Below are 23,321 nucleotides of genomic sequence, written 5' to 3' on the forward strand. Positions count from 1 at the left end.
GCGAATTTGAGACAACATCCTCTAAAAGAATGAACCTTTCTTCTGATTCACATTTATACTCAGCATCCCCAAGATCCTATTCTGGAAGTTCAGGTTACAAATCGAAGACTACAACAGGTACATCCGGATCTCATGTAATTAATGCATATGTTTCCATTTCTGAAGCTCCTTATCATACCAAGACATCAGATGAAATAGTTAATGAGATTTCAGATACAAGAAGTATTGATGAATTACTTGAGAGTTTCAACACGTCCTATCCTTCAATTTCAAGCAGTATAGAATCAATTAAGATCAAGCCACAAGACTATTCCTCCCTTGATCTAAGTTTTTTTAGTGACGAAGATGAAGTTACGACAAGTGTAAATACTTCAGCATTAATGACAGAAAAAGAATTTTAATTCTTAATAAATTTCTCAGCTTCAAGTTCAGCATCAACATTGTGAGTTTCAATAATAGGTATTGGTTGTTGGTTTTGCTTCATGTTATCGTCTCCTATTGGAATAACAATATCATACTTATCAATATCTCGTTTCATACTCTTAGACATTTCTTCTAAAGAGATGTCCGTTTCGTTTGGAATAGGATGTTGGTAATGTTTCTCTTTGAGAATGTAGGTAGTAATTTGTCCTTTACCTTTGATTTCAACACCTTTTCTCTCATCGAATTCAAAGATATCATAGACTCTTTCGTAGGTTTGTCTGGTTACTTGGATTTTACCTGGAATACCAGTTGATTCCATTTTAGATGCAAGAGTAACATTTTCACCCCACAAATCATAAGCAAATTTCAATGTACCAATACAACCAGCAATTACACTTCCTGTGTGTAACCCAATTCTAATATTTAAAGTTGTTTTCTTTTCTAGATTATACGCATAAATAACAGAATACATCTCCATAGCAAATCTTAATACTTTTTCTGGATGGTCTGATTGTTGAAGATGTAAACCTCCAACACAAAAGTAAGCATCACCACTAAATTGTAATTCAGATTATTATCTAATTTTCAAGCAACTTACATTGTTTTAATTTTTTCGAGTCCAAATTTGCTAATACCTCTATCGAATCCGTTAATAATAGCATTCAACATTTGAATCAAATCAATAGCTGACATGCCTGATGACATTTTGGTAAAGTTAACCATATCACTAAATAAGCAAGTGGTATCATCAATTTTTTCTGAAATGTAGGTTTCACCAGCTTTTAACTATTATTTTACAGTAAATGTTCAATAACAAAACTTACTCTTGCAGCTACTTGCTCAGGAAGAATATTCAAAAGTAAAGAATCACTCTTCTTCTTTTCTTCTTCAATTAACATATTATGTTTCTTCTCTGAAGTGATATCTTTGATAAACAAACTGATTAGGTTACTCTTTTCAAATGATGAGACACTCATGGATACTTGAGCAGGGAATGTTGTTCCATTCTTTCTTTTAGCTTCCACCTCAAAAGACTCTCCATAACTTCTTATGGCATTACCCATCGATGTTACTGTATCTCTTATCTTATTAGAGCTTGCATCTGTAAATAAAAGAGATGGTGGCTTTCCTAATATTTCATCAGCCTTATAACCCAACATATTCAAAGCACTTGGATTGATAATATCAACAAACCCTGTTTTGCTATTCAACACAACAGCTCCATCAACAGCAGCATCTACAAAAAGTTTAGAACATGAGCAGGCTTGAAAACTTACCCAAAATAGCTTTTGTCTTTGAAAATTTCTCTCCTTTTGCAGCCTTCTTACCATCAGAAAATGTAAAGTATAAAATATAGTTCCTAATCTCCTCGAATTGCTCCAAAACATCATATTGAATGAAATTAAACATCCTTCTTAATTGGTGGTTTTCATTATCGAATCTTTTGACTTGTAAATACTTTGTGTAAGTCAATATAAGTAATATTGCAACAGAAACGCTTGTTATTGCTGGACTGATAATTCTAGTAGGTGATTTGTAAGTGTCTACATATCCAGTAAGTACAGAATACATTTTGGAAGTGAATTCACTGGAAATGGCAAAAATTCCAATAAATCTTTCTACCAAAACACTATTAATATATGTATGTCTGTATGCATCCTCATTGAATCTATCTGCTGATAAAGTATATGCATCCATGAGTTGATCCAATCCATAACAAGTGTAGTTTTCTGCAGTGCAGTTTTGGCTCAAAATCTTGATATCTAAAGAAGAAACTCCTGTTATGCCAGAAAATCCATTCTCAATTGTACCGTAACGATAATCTAACCAGGCTTCCATCATCTGTTGTGAATGTTGAATTATTTCATCGTGGAATGATTTCATGCTAGTTTGTAATATTGAAGAGTCACCTAATAAAAGTTCTCCAAGTTTAAATTTAGCTCTTTGTGAAATTTGTAATACCTTTGTACCATGCTCTACCTTTAACATAGTGTTGAATGAAGTCTGCATCATGTCCAAGCACTCATAAAGGAGTAAAGCACTTGCAATAGCAGTGAAGAGGAAAATAGCAATAATGAGTGCTGAAATTATTCTCTTAGGAGTGAAAATAGATTTTTGGATTTTCACAATCTTATCCTCGGATTTTTGTTCCAAATGGTGAAATACTGTACCCACAATATCCTTAGGAAGCTTTGCAAAAAGCTTTGTTAATTTTTCCATATGAAGTAAGTGAATATAAGAGAAAATTGTGTAGACAATAATGAATAGCACGTATACCACAAACACACCAACAAGGGTAAAAATGAAAACATTCTTTTCCTGATTAAGAAAAGTGTCACTTCTTGCGATCAAAGTGCCACAAAAACTTTCCAGACCACCAGTAATGGCTATTCTGTTTAGCCATATATACAAGAACTCATAATTTTCATAAATATTCATGTAATCATCAAGTTTCCAAGCATATAGCTTTGTAGCAATAGTGTGGAGCTCATTTGTAATATCAGATAAGGAAGTATTTTTAGGGGTTGATATAAGACTGGATACAGATCCTGTTTGTAGTACTGGAACAAGAACTATTTTGTCTGCATAAACAAACTGCTTCATACTCTCTACCTCAAATCTTTGTTCGTTCATAATATCTTTAACCTTTTGTGTAATTGTCACTATGCTCTTAACTCTTGCCTTGTGGTTTGCCCATTCTGATTTAAATCTATTGGTAGTGTTGGTTGGAGATAATATCTGAATGTACCTAATACCTGAAAGAATTAAGTAGGGAACAGGAGACACTTGGCAAAATTGATTTACAGTAGTAATACGGTCGCTATCATCTGCAAGTCCCAGATTCAACCCTAAAACAATTGCAATAATAGCAATTGATATAAATCCCAATGATTGAAGGAAAATAAATTTCTTTTTGCTTTCGTTTGGCTTGTTGATGGCTGACCTGTATATAGTTTGTTTGTCTTTTTTGTAATCTCCATATTGACTAGCTGATTCCAAATTTTCCATATCGTTCTCATCTTGTTTTGGTTCTAAGTAATTTGGACCATCATCTACATAATTGACAGGTAACACCTTGTTGCCTGGTAAATTACGTTTCTTAAATTCTGACTTTGAGTCAGAGGAAAATCTTCGTTTCTTTGATTGTTCATCCTCCAAAATGTTTGCTTCAGCATAAAATTCATCTGCCAATTCAGCTTCAAAAAGGAATTCTTCTAAAAACTTTGCATAGCTTCTCAATACTTGGGCGTTATTATGGAAATTAACAAGTAAGTTATTGAACGTTGTACTTGAATTTTCCATGTATGTGTGCATCATTTTAACCAAACTATATACCTTTTCCGAGTTTTCCTCATTAGACACAAAGTGTTTCCAGAATAGCTTTTGATATTGTCTTAATCTTTCCTGTTGTTTCTCCACAGTGTCAAGAATGTGTCTAAGTTCTAAAGAATTTTTTCCTGTTGAAATTGAAGCCTCTATTTCCTTAGTTCTTTGGTAAACAAGGTAACGTAATACAAGATTAGAGTTCTTTTTACCTGCCTTTGCAAGTAGGTGAAGGCAAAAGCTTGGTGAATATTGATCTCCCATCATTTTCTTAAATATATATAAAGATGAAATTATCAGAGTGTAGGTATCTAATTCTAATCTTTGATTTGTAGCAACCTTTATCAAGTTGGTTATTAACTCATCTTCTTTAGTTTTGATAGAGAATTTCAAATATAAGTTTAAAAATTTTGGATTGACTAATTCATTAACACTAGTTTGAACGGTGATATTCTCGTTCTTGAAATCAGTTAATCTTCTTCTGACATATCTCATAACTATCTGTGTATAAATTTCAACAATAGAAAATCCAATAAAGAAAAATATAATCACAGAGCCAAATCCAACACCAAAAAGATAACCCAAACCAACATCTTCACTTACAGGATCATTCGCTACAATGGCCAGTATGCTGGATATTGCAGCACCTGCTTTAGATAAGTACAACCCACCAAAAATCGAATTCACAATTCTATAGTGAAATGGTAAATCATAAATTAGAAAACCAAATATAAGGAGTGTGAAAAATAAAAAGAGTAAAGGTCTTGCAATAAATGCTTGGGGTGGTAATATTTGAGAAATGATTAAGTGGATTTGGTTGATTACTACAGCAGAAGCAAATACAACAGGGCTGTCCATACTTAGCCAAGACTTACCCTCAACCCATGTGTCACACGATAGAAGTATTCCAAGAAATGTGAGAGGTAATTGTAATATCATAAATAAAAGTGATATGGCTGCAAAGGAACCATTTAAAGGACTCCAACAACCTATGGTAGGAAACCTTCTTAGAGCATATTGAGCAACTCCATCCACTACTAGACCTTGTTTAGAATAATCACAAGCCCAAAAAGCGGTCAAGCAAAATACAAATCCAAGTCCGAACACTCCAAAGAACATGCATATAGCTCTAATTGTATTCTTGATTTTTGATGAATGCTTACTTCCTCTATGAAGAGCTTTATAAGCATAGTAGATTGCAACCAGAGCTATCAACTCTAACACAGCAAGTATTACAGCAACGGCAAGAAAGAGCTCATAAGGATACCAACTGGCACCTAATGTTCTTGGAACTGCAATAATCCTAACACCTAATTTTGCAGACTCACCCCAATTAAATTCTAAGATGGTTAATAAATACATTATTTCAGGAATACTTACCAGACTCCCAACCTAGAGCTATTGATTGCTCGACCAATACTATATTCAATAATATGAAAAGCCAATTTGGTAATGCTTTTGGCAATTTTATAGAAACTAGAAAGAAGAATAATGTATCTTCTAATTTTCCAACAATACTACTACCCCGAGTGAGGGTTGTATTACTAGTTTTTGATCTACTAGAAGAGCCTTTTGAAAAAACCGACTCTCCATCATGTCCTACGGGTGAATGATCACTAGAGTCTCGCATCGAGTAGGCCATTTGTTATAAATTGTAGTGATATTATCCTATTGTTAATGTTGTGTATTTTTCTTGTAGTTAAAATTGGCGGTATAAAAAATAACTGTTTTTAGGTTGGCTTTTTTTGGGTGAATTTAAGTGAGTAGATTTATAGCGTATAAATCGGGTTATTGAGTTCTTCATTAACTTCGCACTGTATTTTGTCCTACTTACATGAGCCTTAGAATTGGTATCATTAACAGTACTCCAATATTAAATTACAACAAAATATTCATGGTACTGTTAATAACGCAAATTATTATCATCAAAATTAAAAAATGATGCGCTTCAGAGCAAGTGTAAAGTTATTGAATAGGTTTGTTAGTGATTACACAAGCACAAAATACCTTTCGGAAGAAACTGAACTTCTATGCAAAATAGTTGCCAATTCAACTTTAGGAAATTATAAGAAATTAGAAAATGATTGGAAATTAATTCAACAACATCCAACAAAGAGCAGAATGTTATCCATGATGGCCATAGAATTAATTTCAATGAATTTTTGTTTTGTTGGATTTCCAAAAGTTTTAAATTCCTTGTCAACTTTAAAATCCATCTCTACTAAATCACATGACAATCAAAAGCCATTTTTTACCGAAGATGAATGGCTTGAATTGACTAAATTATCGGATTCTGATTCTTTCCATCAAGATAGAATTAAGAGACAACATTTAGGAGAACAAACAATGAAGAAAATTTATGGAGAATCAAATTATTCAAAGTTAGCTGCAAAGTTTAAAACACTTCATCCATTAGTCAACCAAAATATTCACATGAATGCTTATGGAATGGTATTACAAGATAGAAGTCATGTTTTTCTTGCAATGAGAGAGCTTTCCTCGGTTGTGAGTTTGTGTTATTTTGTAGATACATGTGGCCCTCAATTAGTTGCTCATATGAAAGGTTTTACCAGAGTGTACGATGAAAAGGAATTAGGATATTCCATCCCACTAATGAATCCTCATGTTATTGAAACAGAAAGTCGTGCCAAGTTGTGTTTGAAAGGAGTTTTCGAATTGACCAGTGAAATGTATGGCCTTAAAGAACCTTTGAATGAAATGTGGCAATCTCTAGAAACCTCAAATAAGAAATATACTCTCTAGTGAACTGATCGCCATCCTCCTTATTGACCTCCTTACTCTATTCCTTCCGTAATACACATACAGTATTGTCTAGTGATAAACCTTATCGTCGTCAACACACTTACCATTCCAAAAGGAATATGATTTTTGGTCACCTCCAAAAGAAAGCTACTTTCCAATTGGGTTCTTTGTTCTATTTTAAGATTCTAAATTGTGATTCAAATAGAGGCAACATTCCAATCTCAATCAAAAAACAACACGAAAAAATATTTCAACCGATAAACAATAACAACAATAATGGAACAACAAGCTGAAGAACAAGTGATAATTAAATTATATCTTTCCAAAGAACATATTAGAAGATTTACAATTCCAAAGATCGCATCTTATGAAGATTTAAAGAGTAGAATTATTCAATTCTATGATGAAGTTGGTCAGACAATTAACCCATCCGAAGATTTAGATTTACAATATTGTGACGATGATAATGAATGGACTGTGTTGAGAAATGAAGATGATTGGTATTGTTGTAAGGCAATTTGTCCAACAAATATTAAAATCAGAAAGCCTTCAATGTGGATGAAAGCACAATTTACTTACAAGTCAGGGCAACAAGCTGTTATTCAATCTTTCAACAAGGAAAAGAAATATTTGGTAGAAAAGAGCAAGCAAATCTTCTCTCAAGTTAATGAAGAATTCCAAAAATTGAGTTCAAATCAAGAAGTTAAAAAGCTTGAAAGTACTATGTCACATGCTGTTAATGACTTTATTGAAACTGTCACACCATTATTACAAACAGCCACAAATACCACTTGTGAATTCATTTCATCAGTTGAAAACTCACTGAAAACTAGTGCTTCCTCAAGTGAACCTCAATTGATCAGAACTGATGATGTAGTTGAGGAACCAATTGATGAAGAAGAAGAGCAATTAATTGCTCAACAAACTGTACAACCAACCGTTCAAGGTGATACTATGGAAAAATCAGGATATGTCTGGGTTTTAGCTGATAATGAAAAGACTCAAGTCGTTGCTCAACAACAAGCTGAACCTGTTGTTGAAACACCAGTTGTTGAAGAACCTGCTGTTATTGAAACACCAGAAGTTGTTGAACCAGTTGCTGAAGAACAACCTGCTGCTGTTGTTGAAACTATTCCTGAACCAGTTGTTGAAACACCAGTTCAATTCGCTGAACAAATGAAGATGTTAAGCTTAATGGGTTTCACTGATGTCCAAAAGAATATTGAATTATTGACCAAACACAATGGAAACCTTTCACTCGTTGTTGATGCCTTATTAGCTATGTAAATATTCGTGTAAAAAAACAATAAATATTTATTCAATTAAATCAAATACACTTTGAACAACCTCTGCATGTCTTTCAGAGAATGTGTTGATTAAGAACATGATAAGCTTCTTTTGCAAGTCTGGAGTTAATTTCGATTTTCTATCCTTATTATTATTAATAATTTTGTATAAAATAGAGTCACGAATCATATTTTCCTCATTTCCAGAATTAGCCTCCTTGATGAGATGGAGGAGTTGAACTGAAACATAGAATGATGATGTGTAAATATTGAGAAGAATATCTAGTTTGGTTTGTTCCTCGACTTCTGTTTCCTTTTCATAGAAATCACAATAAATATCTGTTGCAATCAAAAGTCTATCCAATAACTTTTGTTGATTTTCCATAATTACCCTATTATCTGATGGAATACCTTTGTAGATAGAAATTAATAAATCAACAGCACCCTTATAGCTCTCATTTGCCCAATTTTGGTTTGGTTCCTCAATAGCAAGATCAGTTGCAAGTTGGGCTTGATAGTATGTTAGTTTGAGGAAATAAGAGGCAGAATTTGCTGTGTTAAAATTATTGTTAGCAACGGATGCAAGTTTCAACAGAGATAATCTGTTTCTGGTGGTTCCAAGCTCTCCTAATGGAAGGATGTTTTGTGAGTAGTCATCTGACAAATCAGCCAAAGAGGATTCAACTTCACCCAAGTTTCCAACTTGGATATAGTGCAACCATTTGAGGTTGGAGTTTGGTTCAATAACTGAGGCCATTTGTTCTCCACATCTGAAACTCCAATTGTTTGCCAATAACTCGTGATACTTTTTAGAATCTCTAAGATATGTTAATAGATATGTTGCAAAGTCTTTGTATCTCTTTACATAATGAGAATATTTAACAGTTCTTTCCTTTTCAGTTGGATAGTTCTCCTCTGCTATTTGTATCAAGTGTTTGAAATCTCTATATTTTTCTGCTAAGGTTAAGGCAAAAGTCTTTGGTGAAATTTCTCCAACATCCTTCATCTTTCTGAATGTACCAATTATTAAATCTCTTTTAGCCTCAAAATTGAATGTCTGGAAATGAGAAACCTCTTTTTCTTTCATGGTTTGAAGAATTGAAAATGTAAAATCTGCTATTTCATACATTTGGTTGAGTATTTGAGGGACTGATTTACTTTCTGAAGCGCTAAGATTACTGGCTGATCTTTCAAATTGTTCAAAAAATCTTGTAATAAGGAGACCTGGCTTATCAATTGTCCACGTACTTCCACATTCTTTAATATTGGTACCAAATCTATTCAATACCTTCCTAAATTCAAGTATCCCTTCTGAAAAGCATAAAAAGACTTGATTTACAAGAGATAATGTGTTATAAGTGGTTTGACTAGAAATAATCTTTTCAGATTGAATTTGATAAATCAAACTTTCAACTCTTGAAACAAGAATGTAGAAATTTTCAACATTACATTGCGATTTGGTAAAATTAGCCTCTTCACAGCATAAGTTCATAGCTTGAATAATCAAATCTTGAGATGATTTTGATCCAAGTTGATTTTGTAACTCTCTTAACTTGATGCAAACAAAGAGCTTTTCACCATTTTGTAAAATTATTCTTAAATCCTCTTCTGAAAGGTTTTCAATAATTTGGTAGTCAACTAGGTATTGTAAGAAGTCCATATATTCATCCATCTTTTTTTGCAATGATCTTAAAATCAAAATAGATAGTTTGTCGTAATAAATCATTTCAGCATCAATAATCAAACTACCGGATGTTGGAATGCTATCTACCAACATTTGACTAGCTCTAACAATAGATGGTCCAAAAACAGAGGAGCGAATGAAATTTAAAGAGCTGATTTTCTCACGTTTTCTAAAATTGCTTAAAACCTTATTAGCAAGAGTAGTTTCTGCTTCTTTTGGATCAGAATCCGATTCTTGATCCATGGATTGATCTACACAGTTTGATGCCAGACTCATACTATCTTCCAATTTAACAATCCTCAGTGCCTTGAAATTTCCTGATTTATCAATTAAGCAACCATCCAAACCATCAATCATAATATCTCCTAGAGAAATAATACCATTGTAATCACATTGTGTAATAATTTTGTTGTCTTCAATTACAGTAATACTATTCAAAGTATGTACATAAAGTCTATTGCAACTCTTCATAATTTGACATTTGGAATAGAATTTAGAGTTGATTTCACTAAAATCACACTTATCTAAGCGGATAGGTGATTCTACAACAATATTGTCGTTAATTTGGATTGGCCATAAAAGATATTCGATAGTTGAACTACTTCTGGCAGTATCAAGTGGTTCTGGAACCATACATGTTAAAAGATAAATCTGTTCAGTTTGTTCATCAAAATTAAAATCTAACAGTCTCAATGAATAGTTTCTTATCATGTTCAAGCTTTGTAACTCATGAGAAATGTCCTTTCTCCAACAAAGATCCTTTCCTTGCTCTGTATATTTCGAGATACATTTCTCTGTTAAGATAAGCAAATCAGTCTTTGAAGATTGAATAGATAGTAATGATTCTGGTTCAAAATACTTAATAGTTGTTGGTTTAGTCCAAGAGGTGAACCAGCTAAACAAACCCTCATTAGAAACTGAAGAGGTATTTTGATTTCCGTAAACTTTCTTTTCCTTAATTAGGTTGACAGCTCCATTTGATAGTAATTCAATTTCAATGAAATGTCCACATTCAGTACCAATATAAATATTATTGTTTGAACTTAAACTATTCACAATGCAATTAATATTTAATTTTCCATCCGAACTGAATGATGTAAAATCTAAAATATTTCCAATTTCATATTTAAATCTTGAGTCGTCATTATTCAAACTCAGATCATACCAATATTTAAATTTTCCTTGAGCAGAGCAAGTGAAAATAGAAAAGTGGTCATCACTGCTTCCTAAAATAGTAACAAAATATTTGTCTGACTCGGAAAGTGGAACATTCTCCAAGCATAAAACAGGAGAGTTTTCAGATTCCAACAAAAACTTTTTTACATTCCAAACATAAAGCTTATCACCATCCAATACCCAAGTAATTCCACTATGATGAATACCAGCATTGGTGATGTCATTTCTAATGTGAGCAGGAAATGGGTAAGCCATTATTGTTTTGGCATCATACAAAAATTGATTATCTACTGCGGAAGACTCTAAAGAATTTAATTTTGTCTTCTTCATCAAGGATTCATCTGATGATGGAAGACCTTGTTGATAGCGTTTCATTTTTATTCTTCAAAAAAACAATTTTTTAAAAGAACAACAACAAACAATACGATGAAGACTGATGCCATTGTTTTACTCTATAGGAAAATGTTGAAGCAATCTATATTGCTACCAACTGTGGAAAAGAGAGTAAATGCTATCAATGAAATTCGTTCAACATTCCGAAAATTTAAAAACGAAACAAACCAAGAAATTATTCAACAACAACTCAAGAAGGCTCATGATAAATTTGGTTATCTGTGCATGATAACACCAAAGAGATTACATACTGAAACCTCTCAAATTGATGGTAAAACGCAATTAGTAAAAATTGATGGTGAATGGAAGGATGTCAATGCTATTGGTGAAGATGATAATTTAACAAAGGAAGAAAAAGCAACATGGAGCAATTGGGGAAGAGGAAATTTAGATCCAGACCAAGTTAGAAAACATGAACAATTGTTGAAAAGACAACACTTTATGGATGGTCCAATGAAAGGCTATAAACCAATCTATGAAAGAAATTGGATGAACGATTAATTTGATGAAAAATAGAAAATCTCTAAATTATGGATTAAAATTGAAATTAAATGTTGGATGTAATACTATTCTATTAGTATTGCACTCATAAAAAACAGAGAGAGACTTATCCCGACAATAAAAGGCCAATATTTGTTAATTGATTATTAAATAAATTTAAAAAAATGGAAAAGAATCGTAGAGAAGAATATGAGCTTACTTTAGATCCAAAGGAAATTGATGAAATGTCTCCTGAGGACTTGAAGAATAGAGTGCCAAACCAAGCCGATGAAGCTCTTAAACTTAGATTAAAAAAGTACGGAATGAAACATTGCAAAGTTGAAACCAAGAATTTTGCTGATTGTTCAAAGGATAAATTAATTTCTATTGCTTTAAAATGTAAAGATGAAATGCAAGCATTAACGGATTGTATTACTATTTAGTAGGTTTATTAATATTTACTATTTACCTATATTGATAGTTTAAATGAGGATAACATGAACAAAATGAGAAGAGCCTACTTGAAGGGAGAATTGGTTAGAAAACACAATTATACTGATTTGAAATCCGAATTAAATAGAAGAGTGGAAGAAAGAATGAAACAACTCTCTGAACAAAAACAATCAAATCAATAATATCAAATTATTTAAATAATAATAATTGAAAAGGAATAAAAAATGAAAAAACTCTCTAATGCTCTCAAACCTTTAACATTGCTCACTTTGGGAGGAGCAAGAGTGAGTTTGAGACCTACTAGTTTAATTATTAATAAACTGCAAAGTAAGACAACTTTTGGATATCATTCAACACACAAAAATAATAGTACAACAAAAACAACATTAGAAGTTCCACAAACTTCCGATTCAAAAGAAAAACAACAATATGATTTTCAAAAATTACCAAAACTTTATTATTTATTTGTGATTGGAGGCAGTCTTGTGATTATAGCAAATTTTGTAGCAATTTATTTTGCAAAACAAGAATTTGATGAAGCAATTGGAAAATTCTCTTTGGATTTTATTGGAAAAGAATCATTTAGTGATGAAGAAATTGAACAATTAAAATCATTGATTAAATCAACTACAGGACTTTTAAAAGTTGGATATTACCAAAAGATTTTCTATGAATCAAATTTATTGAAAGATTTAACATCACTTCAAGGAAAAACAATTACAAGTGAAACATCTAAACAATACGAAGTTCAATTGTTAATTGATAATTTACTAAAAATTTTGGATAAGTGTCCTTCAGATGAATTAAGATCAAAACAATATTTATATGTTTCTCCAGACGATAATGAACTAAACCAATGGGTGGAAAAGGATGCAGATACTTCTAAACAAGCTGGTATTTCTTCCAGTTTCATGACTTTACCTGCATTTTACAAAACTCTATGCTTTACTACTATTGCATCTCTTTCATTTTTAAGACTTAATAGAATGCCTTATATTACTCAAAAGGGAAGAGTTACAATTGTTTCAATGATTTTACTTTATAGTGCATGGGTTGGAATGTTCAGACCAGCTTCAATTAACAGAATTTCTGGAATTTTCAGTTCATTATTCGAATCAACCAAAGATGATAAGACTACAATTAGAGCGCCATTCGTTCATTTAATTTTCCAACAATATCTTACAATATTTTCCTTCATTATATGGTTGATGATGTATAGAGCAATCAAGTTTGTAATTCTTCCAGAATTATTATTAGGGTCTGATGAACCAATCAAGTTTTTGGAAGCTCAACAAGAAAAAGAGAAGAAGCAATTAGCTCAATCAACTTCAGAAAATGAAAATAAATAAATTATTCTTCCTTAAGTTTGTACGGATTGAGGGGCTTGGCAAATTTAGGCATGAACACAAATAATTTGATGTAGAGAGGAATGAAGAGAATGATTCCGATAATTGCAATAGCCACAAAAACATATCTTACATAGATGTAAGTATCCACTTTTTGTTGTGATGTAGTTAATACTATATAATTTTGAGATGTAATATCAAGAGGTAATTTGGGAGAAAGAAGGAAGAAGAGAAATATAAAGATAGGAATAAAGAATCCAATAAATATGACACATCTAAGCATTCGGCATGAGTAAAATTATTGTTAATCATCCTTACCCTTTCCTGAATCTTTTTTTTACAAAACAACAACAAATCATCAATAAGAACCAAATCACAAGAGAAACAATAAATATCAAAACTCCATATCCAATTCCTAAACCAGGGACAATAGCAGTAACGACCTCATTTGCCATTTTTTTTGTATGTTGATTTACAGTTTTAATATTGCTGATTCCCATACAAGCTTTTGTATTTCATCAAATTCCATATTCAATTTTCTGAAGGTTGTTAGAGTTAGGGGTAATGGTGTGGCTCCAATGTTGAGGCAATAATAGCTGTTTAAATACTCAATAAGATTGCTTATTCAATATTCACTTGGCAGTTGTTCCATCAGATTTCAACTAATGAATACAATTCAGTAATACCCATTTTGTTGTTTCTTTTTAGTGGTCTTCTTCTTTGTTTTAGGTGTCAAATCATCTTCAGTTTCGTCTTGATTTTTACCTTTTCTTGGATTTGAAACCTTCAGTCATAACGCGAGATCTTAATTTTTCTCTTTGAGAGGGAGCTCCCTTGAAAGCATCCAATAACAGCTTGTCTTTTCTCAAAGCTTATCAAAGCCTTCTACATTTCAAGTCTGGATTGTTCCTTCATATTCTTCATATCATATTAGCCCAACTGGACTTTTCCAATTCTAGTTTAATGAATACGATCTTCGGCAGCTTAAGAGATACGTGCAAAGTATCAACGTTTCAAGATCTTCTTTAGGGGCAATCCTGTAAGTGTTACTCCTTAGTATTATTTGATGAACCATCCACTCTCAAATTAGCTCCTAGGACAACCTTGAAACCCCGATTAAGATGGATAAAATCAATAAAATTAAAATTTAAAAAAAAATAATAACAACAACACATCATCACAAGATATTTGTTATGATTTTTAAAATGTTTATGCGTGCGGAAACAATACTGGAGTCTTCCGAAGACTTTCAAGTCGATGAAATTGGTTATACATATGATAGGATTATTCTAGGAATTATGACATCACTTGTTTGTCTTTATATTTTATTACAGATTGGTCTTACTTTCTACCACAAGCACAAAGTACCATCATTCCATTTCGGTTTTTTGGTGCTGTGTTGCATTTGGATGATTTTGAGGACAGTTTATTATTTTTCTGTTATTGAAAATTGTGGTGTTTTCTTCTTGTACTACCTTCCTATTTGTGTAGAATTTGCAGTGTTTACTTTACTAGTAGTTTTCTTCTTCAAATTATTAAATTATGGAGGAGGTTGGGATAAATCAATTTTCTCCCGTTCTCATAACAATTCAACACCTTCTAACAGTATTTTAGTAGGTTCTGGTGTTCAATCTCCTCCGGAGAGAAGAAGATCTTCCAGGAATAGAATCAATGATAGTTATGGTGCTGTTTCTAATCACCATCACGTCTCTGTAAATGCTGCTTCAGAGGATGATGACACAAAATCTGATGCTTCTTTTGTGAGTCAAAATTTAGAAGATGTTATTTACGAAGAAGACTCTAAGTCAAGTTACTATAAGACATCAACAGGTGCCAAGTATTACAAGAAACTTCTTAAATCTATCTGTACAAAAAAGGTGATTTATATGGTAACATGGTTGATTTCCAATTTTGTATTTTTGGCAATAATCTTATCTTTCTGTATTACTTCATGTACTACTGCAATAGAAATAGAGCAAACTAATTCTATTATTGGATTTGCAAGTGCTTGCTCATTCACTATTTTGATGATTATGTTATTAATTATTGGTATTAGAATGGTTTACATATTTAGAAGAAGAAATGATATTCCTGTGAGCTTAAAAGTCAGTAGAATTACTGGACCAGGAATGATTGTCGTCATTATTGTGAACTGTTTTGTATTCACCAGTAGAGCTATATTTGATTGTTTGATTTTAATTCCTAATTTCCCAAAAGATTATTTGAAAATTCAATTCTTAAGATCTACTGATTATGGAAGAATCTTTATTATTGTTACTAATTTCTTCTGGGAAATTATGCCAATTCTGAGTATTTTAATATTCTTTAGCAAATTCAGTTTCGGTAGAAATGTTGTGAATATGAGCTTCAAAAGACAAGTTCAACCAGAGGACGAAACTCCAGAATCAGAATCAACAAATGTTGATCATGTTTTTGATCCTAACACTCCTTTGGTTATTGGTACAAACAATAACAGAAATGGAATGTCCAAAAGAAATGCGAGTTCAGGGTATTTAATTCAGGAGGGAGAAACAACAGAATCATCTCTTTATGATGATATTGAAACAGATAGCTCTTACAGTGCAAACGATTAATTTATTTGAATAGTTTAGAAAAAGTGTGCTTTTCCTTCTCCTTATACTTTTCCAATTCAGCTTTTGCTTTCTTGTGCCAAACCTCAATTTCCTTATTTCCTAAATTATTTTCAAGCAAGTCTGAAAAATCCCTCTCACTATTTTGCCAATCTCCTCTTGAAAAGTATGAAACACCTCTTCTAAACTTGGCCTTTGTCTCAATTGCACTGATACCTTCCATCTCATTATGATGGGTAACTAGTTGAAGAACTTTGTTGCACAATTCTATAACTGTTGCATATTCTGATTGTTTGATTTTAACTGCTGCAATATTTCCCAAAATAACAATCTCTTTTTCTTCCAATAATTTTCTTTCATTTTCTTCTCTCATACCAGGCGCCAAATATCTAAATGCTTTCTCATATTTTTCTAATGCTTTTGAAAGATTTCCTTGCTTGAAAAATTGATTTCCTAGTTCTTTCAATTGTTCTGCAATTTCCATCTTTTTCCCAAGAGAAACATCTTCATTATCTGCTGGGTATTGAGGATAAATATCTCCTTCCTCAACATTTTGTTGGTCTAGTATTCCATCACTCTGACCATGTTCAAGAACTCCACAATCCATAAAGGTAATTTCAATACTTGGATAACCAGTTGTTTCAACGACAGGAATTCTTTCAATTCTACTAAGTATGGAAGTTCCTTTAGTTATTTTTCCAACAGGTAACAATTCATTCTTCATGTAAGAAAGGTTTGTTGTAGAAAACAAGAATTGTGACGATGCTTCTTTTGTTGATTTCTTATCAATGAACATAAGGAAATCCTCGTCACGTTCACTATCATAATAGTCATTTGCAAAATCCCCATCCACAACTTGTTTTCCTCCTTCTCCAGTGTTGAATTCATAATCACCAGCCTGAATCATCATCTTTTTAATTACTCTAAAAACTTTACTTCCTTTGTAGCCTACTGGTCCTTTGCATAGAGTAATTATATTATTACAAATATTTGGGCATTTGTCTCTGAATAATTCTACTACAATTCGCCCTAATGAATTTCCTTTTACCTCAACTTCGAAAAAAACTCTATCAATATCCTGGCTCATGGTTTGTTGTATTTTTGTTTGTATTTTTATTTAGGGTTTACAAATTTCGAAAGTAATTGATCTTGAATACAAAACCAACTGTTTTGGCCTGGAAGCTTCTCAACATTTTCAATTTATTTCCTTAAGAAACTAGATTTTTCGAAAAATCATGGAATCTTCGGAATTTCTCTAATAACTCAAGTTGACAAAGCATGTCTCCCTTATTTGAATTTTCTCGATGTATTGAACTTTGAAGAAAATGATCCAAGCAAATCATTCTTCTCTCTTGTGAAGATATCATCGTGAGTACAGGGAAGATTGGTTAGTTGAAGGCCTCTTCGTCGAAAGAGGAGTTTGTACATGTGATGGTTTGTTGGGTTTCTTTTTTCTATGTTTCTTCTTTTTGGTGCTTTTCACTTCATTTAATTCAGGTAAAAATTGAGAAACTGGTGAGGGACTCTGATTGGTGTCAGAAAGAATTATTTAAATTGTAAACTTACTCTTTGAGGACCATCTTCTTCTGGTTGTGACAATTCTCCCTTATCCCCTTTTTTTATATCTGAAAGATAAGGAAGGCCTACCAATCCTCTTGCTTTCAGACTTGTGATATCTGGAAGAATTTCATGATGAACTTCTTGAGGTGGTTCTACTTCTTCTTTTCTCGTGTGTTTCTTCATTGTTTTAGCGAATCTGATTTCACAAATGTTACCAAAGTAATTAAAACCAACTTACTTCTCTTCATCAATGTAGACAACAGAACCTTTTCTTTCTGTTTTTTCCTTCCTTGGTTTTTTCCATGAATTAAGAGAAATATTGTCTTGATCTAATAGTTGTTGGAAGTCAGTATTGTACCATTCTGAATATCCCTTTAAGTATGGGTGTTCCAATAAATCCTCATATGTACCTCTCTTGTTTGGATCAATGTTGAGACAAAATTTGATGAAAGAAAGAGCTTCTTTGGAAATATTTGTTTTGTATCTACTATCTAAGGAAACTATTCCCTCTGAAGATGGTTTTGGTAGATCTACATCTCTATACATTGGGTTATTATTGTACACTTCAATTTGTCTCTCTGACAATTTTCCAAAGCAATTAATAATTCTTGAAAGCTGATCAATATCAGAATCTCCAGGGAATAATGGTTGTCCTTCCAATAATTCCCATAACATGCATCCAATAGCCCATATATCTACAGCTTTTCCATATTCTCTATCACCTACAACTAATTCAGGAGCTCTATACCATCTCGTTGACACATAATCGGTATACTTTGCACCAGTTCCCTCCAATGCTCTGGCAAATCCAAAATCTGCTATTTTCATGACTCCACTTTTCGATACCAACAGATTTTCTGGTTTCAAATCTCTATGGATAATCTAAGCCCTTATTACAATAACAAAGCCGAGATGAACTTACATTCAAAGAATGACAATACTCGATGCCTTTCAACAGTTGGAATAAATATTTCTTAGTCATATCTTCATCAAGACCGTAAGGATATTTTTCCTCTAGTTTCCCTAGAATGGTAGACTCCAAAAACTCGAACACAAGATACAGTTTTCCCTTTTTCCGAAAAACCTCCAACAAATTCACTATGTTTTCATGTCTTAATTGCTGCAAAATTCCTATTAACCTGTCGATGATGATTACGTACCTTTAGGATTCTAATCTCTCTTAGTGCCGTTTTTTTGACTTGTTCATCTTCATCAGATTCCTTAAACTTCTTAACGGCGACTACTTGACCTGTTTCCTTATGCCTACATTTCATAACAACACCATAGGCTCTAATCATGCCGATCAAGCAACAATTAATAAGAACAAAGACCGCCACAAACAAACATACCCTTCACCAATGATTCCAAGGTTCTCGTAGTTTTCCATTTTTTTTTTGGTGTTGTATCCTATCAACCGTTGTAGCCGAATGTTTTTCCTCTTTGTTTTCCAGGGTTATTTTAGTGATCTAAAGATAATAATTTCAAAAATATTGTGGTATGATGGGGGCAATCAGTATAAGGCCGCCAAAAAATTGATGATTTAAGGATTTTGAAAAAATGCAAACAACCTCCTCGAGCGAAAACTCTTTCTTGGCTGATCATACAACACTATCATACAATGATTCTTCAATAGTATCGGAATCATCAAGTGCTATTTTGTCAAGTTTATTCATGTTGGCAATTTCGTTAGGAGTTTATTCCTTATCACAAAGAACCACTTCTACAAAAACTAGTAAAAAATCGAAAAAGTTAAAAGAGGAACAAGGCAATCAGGAAATAGATCAAAGATTTAAACAAAGTAAGAAACCAACAAAGGAGGAAAAGAAAATAGCCAGAGAACTCTACAAAAATAGAAAACCAAAATCAATTGACCAAGTTTTGTGTCAGAAAAAAATGGATTTAATCAAAAACAAACAAAAATCACTATCATATGGAAAAGAATTGGCTTCATGTCTAGGTGAAAGAAGATTTATTAATCAAAAGAAATGGAACTGCTTATCCAGACCACAATACAAGTATTCTTGTGGAATTAGCTCACTAACATCTGTTTGGAATTTTCTCTTCTCATCATTAGGCGAGGGAAGTTTACCACCACTCACTCAAGAAGAAGTTCTTTTAATACTTGGATTTAGTGAACCATTCGAACAAATAAGGTTTGTAGTCAAATAGATACAATTAGACTCACAGTTCAAGGTTTGGACCCTTTACTGGAAATCAAACATTAATGACATGGTTTAAAGAGCTCCTGGCAGCTTTTAACTGTAAAGGATCCTGTTCTATATTTTGGAAATGTGCAGGAGAGTCTGTGGCAATACCAACCAATGCAAAAGAGGAGATGAAGAGTGGTATTAAAGATACGAAGGTTGCTTTTATTTATCATTGCTACAACCATTACATGGTACCAATCGGATATGAAGAAAGTTCTGAAATGCAATCCCAAATTTATGAAAAGGATATTGAAAAAACAAATACATGGTTTTTAATTGGAGATAATAGTAGGCTGCAAGAACCAGTTGAATGTGTTAAATTTTCAGATATTGAAAAGGATTTAAAACAGGAAGGACCTAAATTTTTCAATATTAGACATCCAGAAAGAGGAATTCAGAAAAAAGAAGGAGGAAAATCACGTGGTAATGTAGATTGTATTCTCAAGTTCACATGTGATTCCACACAAGTAAATATTAGACCTGAAAAGAGAACAAATTTTGACAAAACAAGGAAACAATCCTTTGAGCTTGTGTGGGCTGAAAAGTAAGCCAAAAAATGTGGATCGAAACGAAAAAAAAAGCCGCAATGTTGCCCTGAAATAATAAAATCAATCCACACCTGGAAAAAATATTTTATTAAAAAAATAGACATACAATTAACGGATAGTTTAGCCACTTTCCAGTCATGTTTTTGGAATTTGCTTTACTTTACTTTCCTCAATATTATTTATTATTAAGACTCACTAATTGTTATGTCCAATAACGCAAATACTCCCAGGAAACATCGCTTTTCCTTTTCACTTTCTCCTTCCTCAAACAAGCCTAACATCTCTCCTTCATTCTTATCTTACAGACAACCTGAAACAATATCAACTGCTTCATCTAGAAACAATTTATCTAACACTGTTCCACTATGTGATAGGTATGTTTTTCATCAAAGTCATTACCATTGTTAATCTTTTTTTCAATGTTGTTTTTGTTTAACGTCCGTTATTTTTCATCATACAATTTTAAATATTATTTAATTTTAAATAACATTATTCGTGATGAACGGTAACATAGATTCATCTCTAATAGAAGCTCCTCTAACTTGCGGTTTGGTCTCTCCTCTCCCACAAACCATTACTCACCACAAACACAACAATCATCATTGCAACTGCTCTTTGATGTGTCTGATCAGAGTTATCGCCACTCTGTAACAGACTCCTCCATTAGAACAAGCCTTACTCCCTCCATATTTGATGGTAGTAATGTACAAGATAATAGAATTTCCCATCTCCCACTCAATCGTCCAAGATCAGCCCCACTTGTGAATAACTCTTCAACCACTACACAAACAACACAACAAACTTCTCCTGAGGTAAGCCTTAGAAGAAGAAGAAGCCAAAGTTTAAATTCGTCATCAAATACATCCACCACCATTGTTGATTCCTCTCTTTCCTACAATACTGTATCCTTGCATCAACATAGAACGTACACTACACCGAGCAGAACTTTAAGCAGAGCTGGTTCTGGTTATTCATCTCCTAGAGGCACAACAACTAGTAACAGCAGTACACAATTAAGTATTGGGTCGCTTTCAGAATCGGGAAGAAGTAACTCACTGAATAATAGTTCGAACTCTTTGAGCTCAATCAATTCCATACTTAATGATGGCTCTTTTGATGATTCAATATTCAACTCTAATGGGTTAAGCAATGATTATGATCCTAATTTGAGAAATTCTGGGCAATCTGATAACTTGACATTTATTGATGATTTTTTGACCTCTACTCATTCCCACACAACCCTTTTTGATGAAGAACAAGAAAATTCAAATACATGTGAGGATACAATACCTCCGTCACGGGTACCTAATAGTTTTAACTTGGATGGAGTTCTTGTTGGAGGAAAGGGAGATGCATTTGATACTCTTTTAATGTCAGAGCTACTACCTAATAGTCAACCAATTAATAATCACCTAACAGTTTCTGAAACACCTAACCCTGTATCTTATAATAGACGCACTCGAAGCTCTAACTCGTCACCTGTAAAAAGAATTAATACTAACAGCACACCTAACTCTAACATTTTGAACTTTAGCCCACATAACAAAACATCAAACAGTGTGGTAATAAGTAGGCGGCAGACATATAACAGTAATAAGGGAACCCCTGAACCTGCATTCAGTATGCTTATTCATCCAAATAACACAGTCCTTACGAAAAATGGAATTAATCTGAAAACTAACAAAAAGATTGCTCTTCCAAAATCTAACAGAACAATACCAGAAAAACCAATTAGAGTTCTGGATGCTCCTGGTCTCAAAAATGATTTTTATTTGAATCTTTTAGATTGGGGAGAGTCAGACCTTTTGGCAGTAGTTTTAAATACTAACGTTTTCCTTTGGAATGCTAATAACCATTCTGTATCCTCTCTTTTGACCACACCAGAAAATAACACAATAACGTCAGTATCTTGGATGAAAACAGATCCATACGTTTTGGCAACAGGTAATGAGGAAGGATTTGTTTCAATTTATGATGTGCAAAAAGAGAAAAAAATTAGAGATGTACATAGACACACTGACAGAGTAGGAAGACTTGTATGGAATGGGTATTCTTTAACATCTGGATCTAGGGATAATCAAATTATTATAAGTGATATTAGAAGCAAAAAGTCAATAATTCAGCTTTCTGGTCACTCCCAAGAAATTTGTGGATTGAAATGGAATAATACTGGAAAACAATTAGCCAGTGGCGGGAATGATAATAATCTATTTGTATGGGAGCCTCAGCATAATAATAGATATCCAATGTGGAAATTTAATGATGGTCATAATTCTGCTATCAAGGCTCTTTCATGGTCTCCGTATGATAGTAATATATTAGTATCAGGAGGAGGAGTGAGTGATAGATGTTTAAAGTTTTGGGATACTTCTAATGGCCAAGTACTGAGTACAAAAAAGACCAGTAGTCAAATTTGCAATATTTATTGGTCGAAATTTACAAATGAGATTGTAACAACACACGGGTTAATGAGTCAAAATCACATAACGATATGGAGTTCCTATCCGGAACTTAATCCAGTTTCTACTCTCTATGGACATACTGAGCGAGTGTTATACTTAACAGCTTCTCCTGATGGTTCTCAGATTGTAACAGGTTCTGGTGATGAAACTATTCGATTCTGGTCCATTTTCCCAAGTAAGGAAAAACAAAACCAAGATATTCTTTCCAGAGTATCCCTAAACATTCGATAAATAAAACTAATTGATAAGCAATATTTACATTTATTCTTGGAGCACAACTTCAAAACTATGAACTGTCTCAGGATATTCAGAAATCATCTTTGTAACGACTGATTGCAGCTTTGATCCTTGATTCTTTTGATTTTCTAACTCTTCATTTACATCTGTTGGTTTTTTGGCAGTTCCTTTCAGAATATTTTGACACTTTTCAACCAGTTTCTTCAGTCTTTCTCTATCAAAGCCAGTCTTTGTCTTTTGAGCTGACATTGTTTGCAGCTCCTCCTGTAAAGAATTAATGTCATTTCTAACAGAATCAATCTTTTGTCTTGCTTCCTCAATAGCCATTCCACTTTGTTCCGCAGCCATTTGAAGGGATTTGATAGCTTGGAACGCATCAGCAGCTTTT

General features: G+C 32.9%; 10 protein-coding genes across 10 annotated transcripts; 6 read left to right on the forward strand and 4 right to left on the reverse strand.

The window, feature by feature from the left end:
- Nucleotides 1-397: 397 nt before the first annotated feature.
- Nucleotides 398-5,389, reverse strand: NAEGRDRAFT_69664 (uncharacterized protein; the record flags this gene model as incomplete). Its single annotated transcript, XM_002675256.1, has 7 exons — nucleotides 398-977; nucleotides 1,022-1,209; nucleotides 1,248-1,660; nucleotides 1,701-4,248; nucleotides 4,351-4,438; nucleotides 4,751-5,087; nucleotides 5,128-5,389. 7 exons carry the CDS (start codon nucleotides 5,387-5,389, stop codon nucleotides 398-400), a joined length of 4,416 nt encoding a protein of 1,471 aa, XP_002675302.1.
- A 296-nt stretch (nucleotides 5,390-5,685) lies between these two features.
- NAEGRDRAFT_69665 (uncharacterized protein) lies at nucleotides 5,686-6,510 on the forward strand (the record flags this gene model as incomplete). The annotated part of the gene is made up of 1 exon (XM_002675179.1): nucleotides 5,686-6,510. One exon carries the CDS (start codon nucleotides 5,686-5,688, stop codon nucleotides 6,508-6,510), a length of 825 nt encoding a protein of 274 aa, XP_002675225.1.
- A 242-nt stretch (nucleotides 6,511-6,752) lies between these two features.
- NAEGRDRAFT_58570 (uncharacterized protein) lies at nucleotides 6,753-7,839 on the forward strand. Its single transcript, XM_002675180.1, has one exon. It carries the CDS (start codon nucleotides 6,787-6,789, stop codon nucleotides 7,795-7,797), a length of 1,011 nt encoding a protein of 336 aa, XP_002675226.1. The 5' UTR covers nucleotides 6,753-6,786; the 3' UTR covers nucleotides 7,798-7,839.
- Nucleotides 7,840-7,870: 31 nt separating this feature from the next.
- Nucleotides 7,871-10,911, reverse strand: NAEGRDRAFT_69667 (nucleoporin Nup133; the record flags this gene model as incomplete). Its single annotated transcript, XM_002675257.1, has 2 exons — nucleotides 7,871-7,936; nucleotides 8,038-10,911. The coding sequence occupies 2 exons, from the start codon at nucleotides 10,909-10,911 to the stop codon at nucleotides 7,871-7,873; spliced, it is 2,940 nt and encodes a 979-aa protein (XP_002675303.1).
- A 207-nt stretch (nucleotides 10,912-11,118) lies between these two features.
- NAEGRDRAFT_50467 (uncharacterized protein) lies at nucleotides 11,119-11,550 on the forward strand (the record flags this gene model as incomplete). Its single annotated transcript, XM_002675181.1, has 1 exon — nucleotides 11,119-11,550. One exon carries the CDS (start codon nucleotides 11,119-11,121, stop codon nucleotides 11,548-11,550), a length of 432 nt encoding a protein of 143 aa, XP_002675227.1.
- A 656-nt stretch (nucleotides 11,551-12,206) lies between these two features.
- NAEGRDRAFT_69669 (uncharacterized protein) lies at nucleotides 12,207-13,331 on the forward strand (the record flags this gene model as incomplete). Its single annotated transcript, XM_002675182.1, has 1 exon — nucleotides 12,207-13,331. The coding sequence occupies one exon, from the start codon at nucleotides 12,207-12,209 to the stop codon at nucleotides 13,329-13,331; it is 1,125 nt and encodes a 374-aa protein (XP_002675228.1).
- Nucleotides 13,332-15,552: 2,221 nt separating this feature from the next.
- Nucleotides 15,553-17,006, reverse strand: NAEGRDRAFT_58571 (uncharacterized protein; the record flags this gene model as incomplete). The annotated part of the gene is made up of 1 exon (XM_002675258.1): nucleotides 15,553-17,006. The coding sequence occupies one exon, from the start codon at nucleotides 17,004-17,006 to the stop codon at nucleotides 15,924-15,926; it is 1,083 nt and encodes a 360-aa protein (XP_002675304.1). The 3' UTR covers nucleotides 15,553-15,923.
- Nucleotides 17,007-17,282: 276 nt separating this feature from the next.
- Nucleotides 17,283-18,866, reverse strand: NAEGRDRAFT_69671 (uncharacterized protein; the record flags this gene model as incomplete). Its single annotated transcript, XM_002675259.1, has 5 exons — nucleotides 17,283-17,444; nucleotides 17,486-17,675; nucleotides 17,718-18,361; nucleotides 18,640-18,769; nucleotides 18,829-18,866. 5 exons carry the CDS (start codon nucleotides 18,864-18,866, stop codon nucleotides 17,283-17,285), a joined length of 1,164 nt encoding a protein of 387 aa, XP_002675305.1.
- A 170-nt stretch (nucleotides 18,867-19,036) lies between these two features.
- Nucleotides 19,037-19,648, forward strand: NAEGRDRAFT_69672 (uncharacterized protein; the record flags this gene model as incomplete). The annotated part of the gene is made up of 1 exon (XM_002675183.1): nucleotides 19,037-19,648. The coding sequence occupies one exon, from the start codon at nucleotides 19,037-19,039 to the stop codon at nucleotides 19,646-19,648; it is 612 nt and encodes a 203-aa protein (XP_002675229.1).
- Nucleotides 19,649-19,814: 166 nt separating this feature from the next.
- NAEGRDRAFT_58572 (cell cycle switch protein) lies at nucleotides 19,815-22,945 on the forward strand (the record flags this gene model as incomplete). The annotated part of the gene is made up of 3 exons (XM_002675184.1): nucleotides 19,815-20,230; nucleotides 20,540-20,608; nucleotides 20,764-22,945. The coding sequence occupies 3 exons, from the start codon at nucleotides 19,815-19,817 to the stop codon at nucleotides 22,925-22,927; spliced, it is 2,649 nt and encodes an 882-aa protein (XP_002675230.1). The 3' UTR covers nucleotides 22,928-22,945.
- Between the last annotated feature and the right edge of the window lie 376 nt (nucleotides 22,946-23,321).

This window comes from Naegleria gruberi (genome assembly GCF_000004985.1).
Source record: "Naegleria gruberi genomic scaffold NAEGRscaffold_35, whole genome shotgun sequence".
NCBI lineage: Eukaryota > Heterolobosea > Eutetramitea > Acrasida > Naegleriidae > Naegleria > Naegleria gruberi.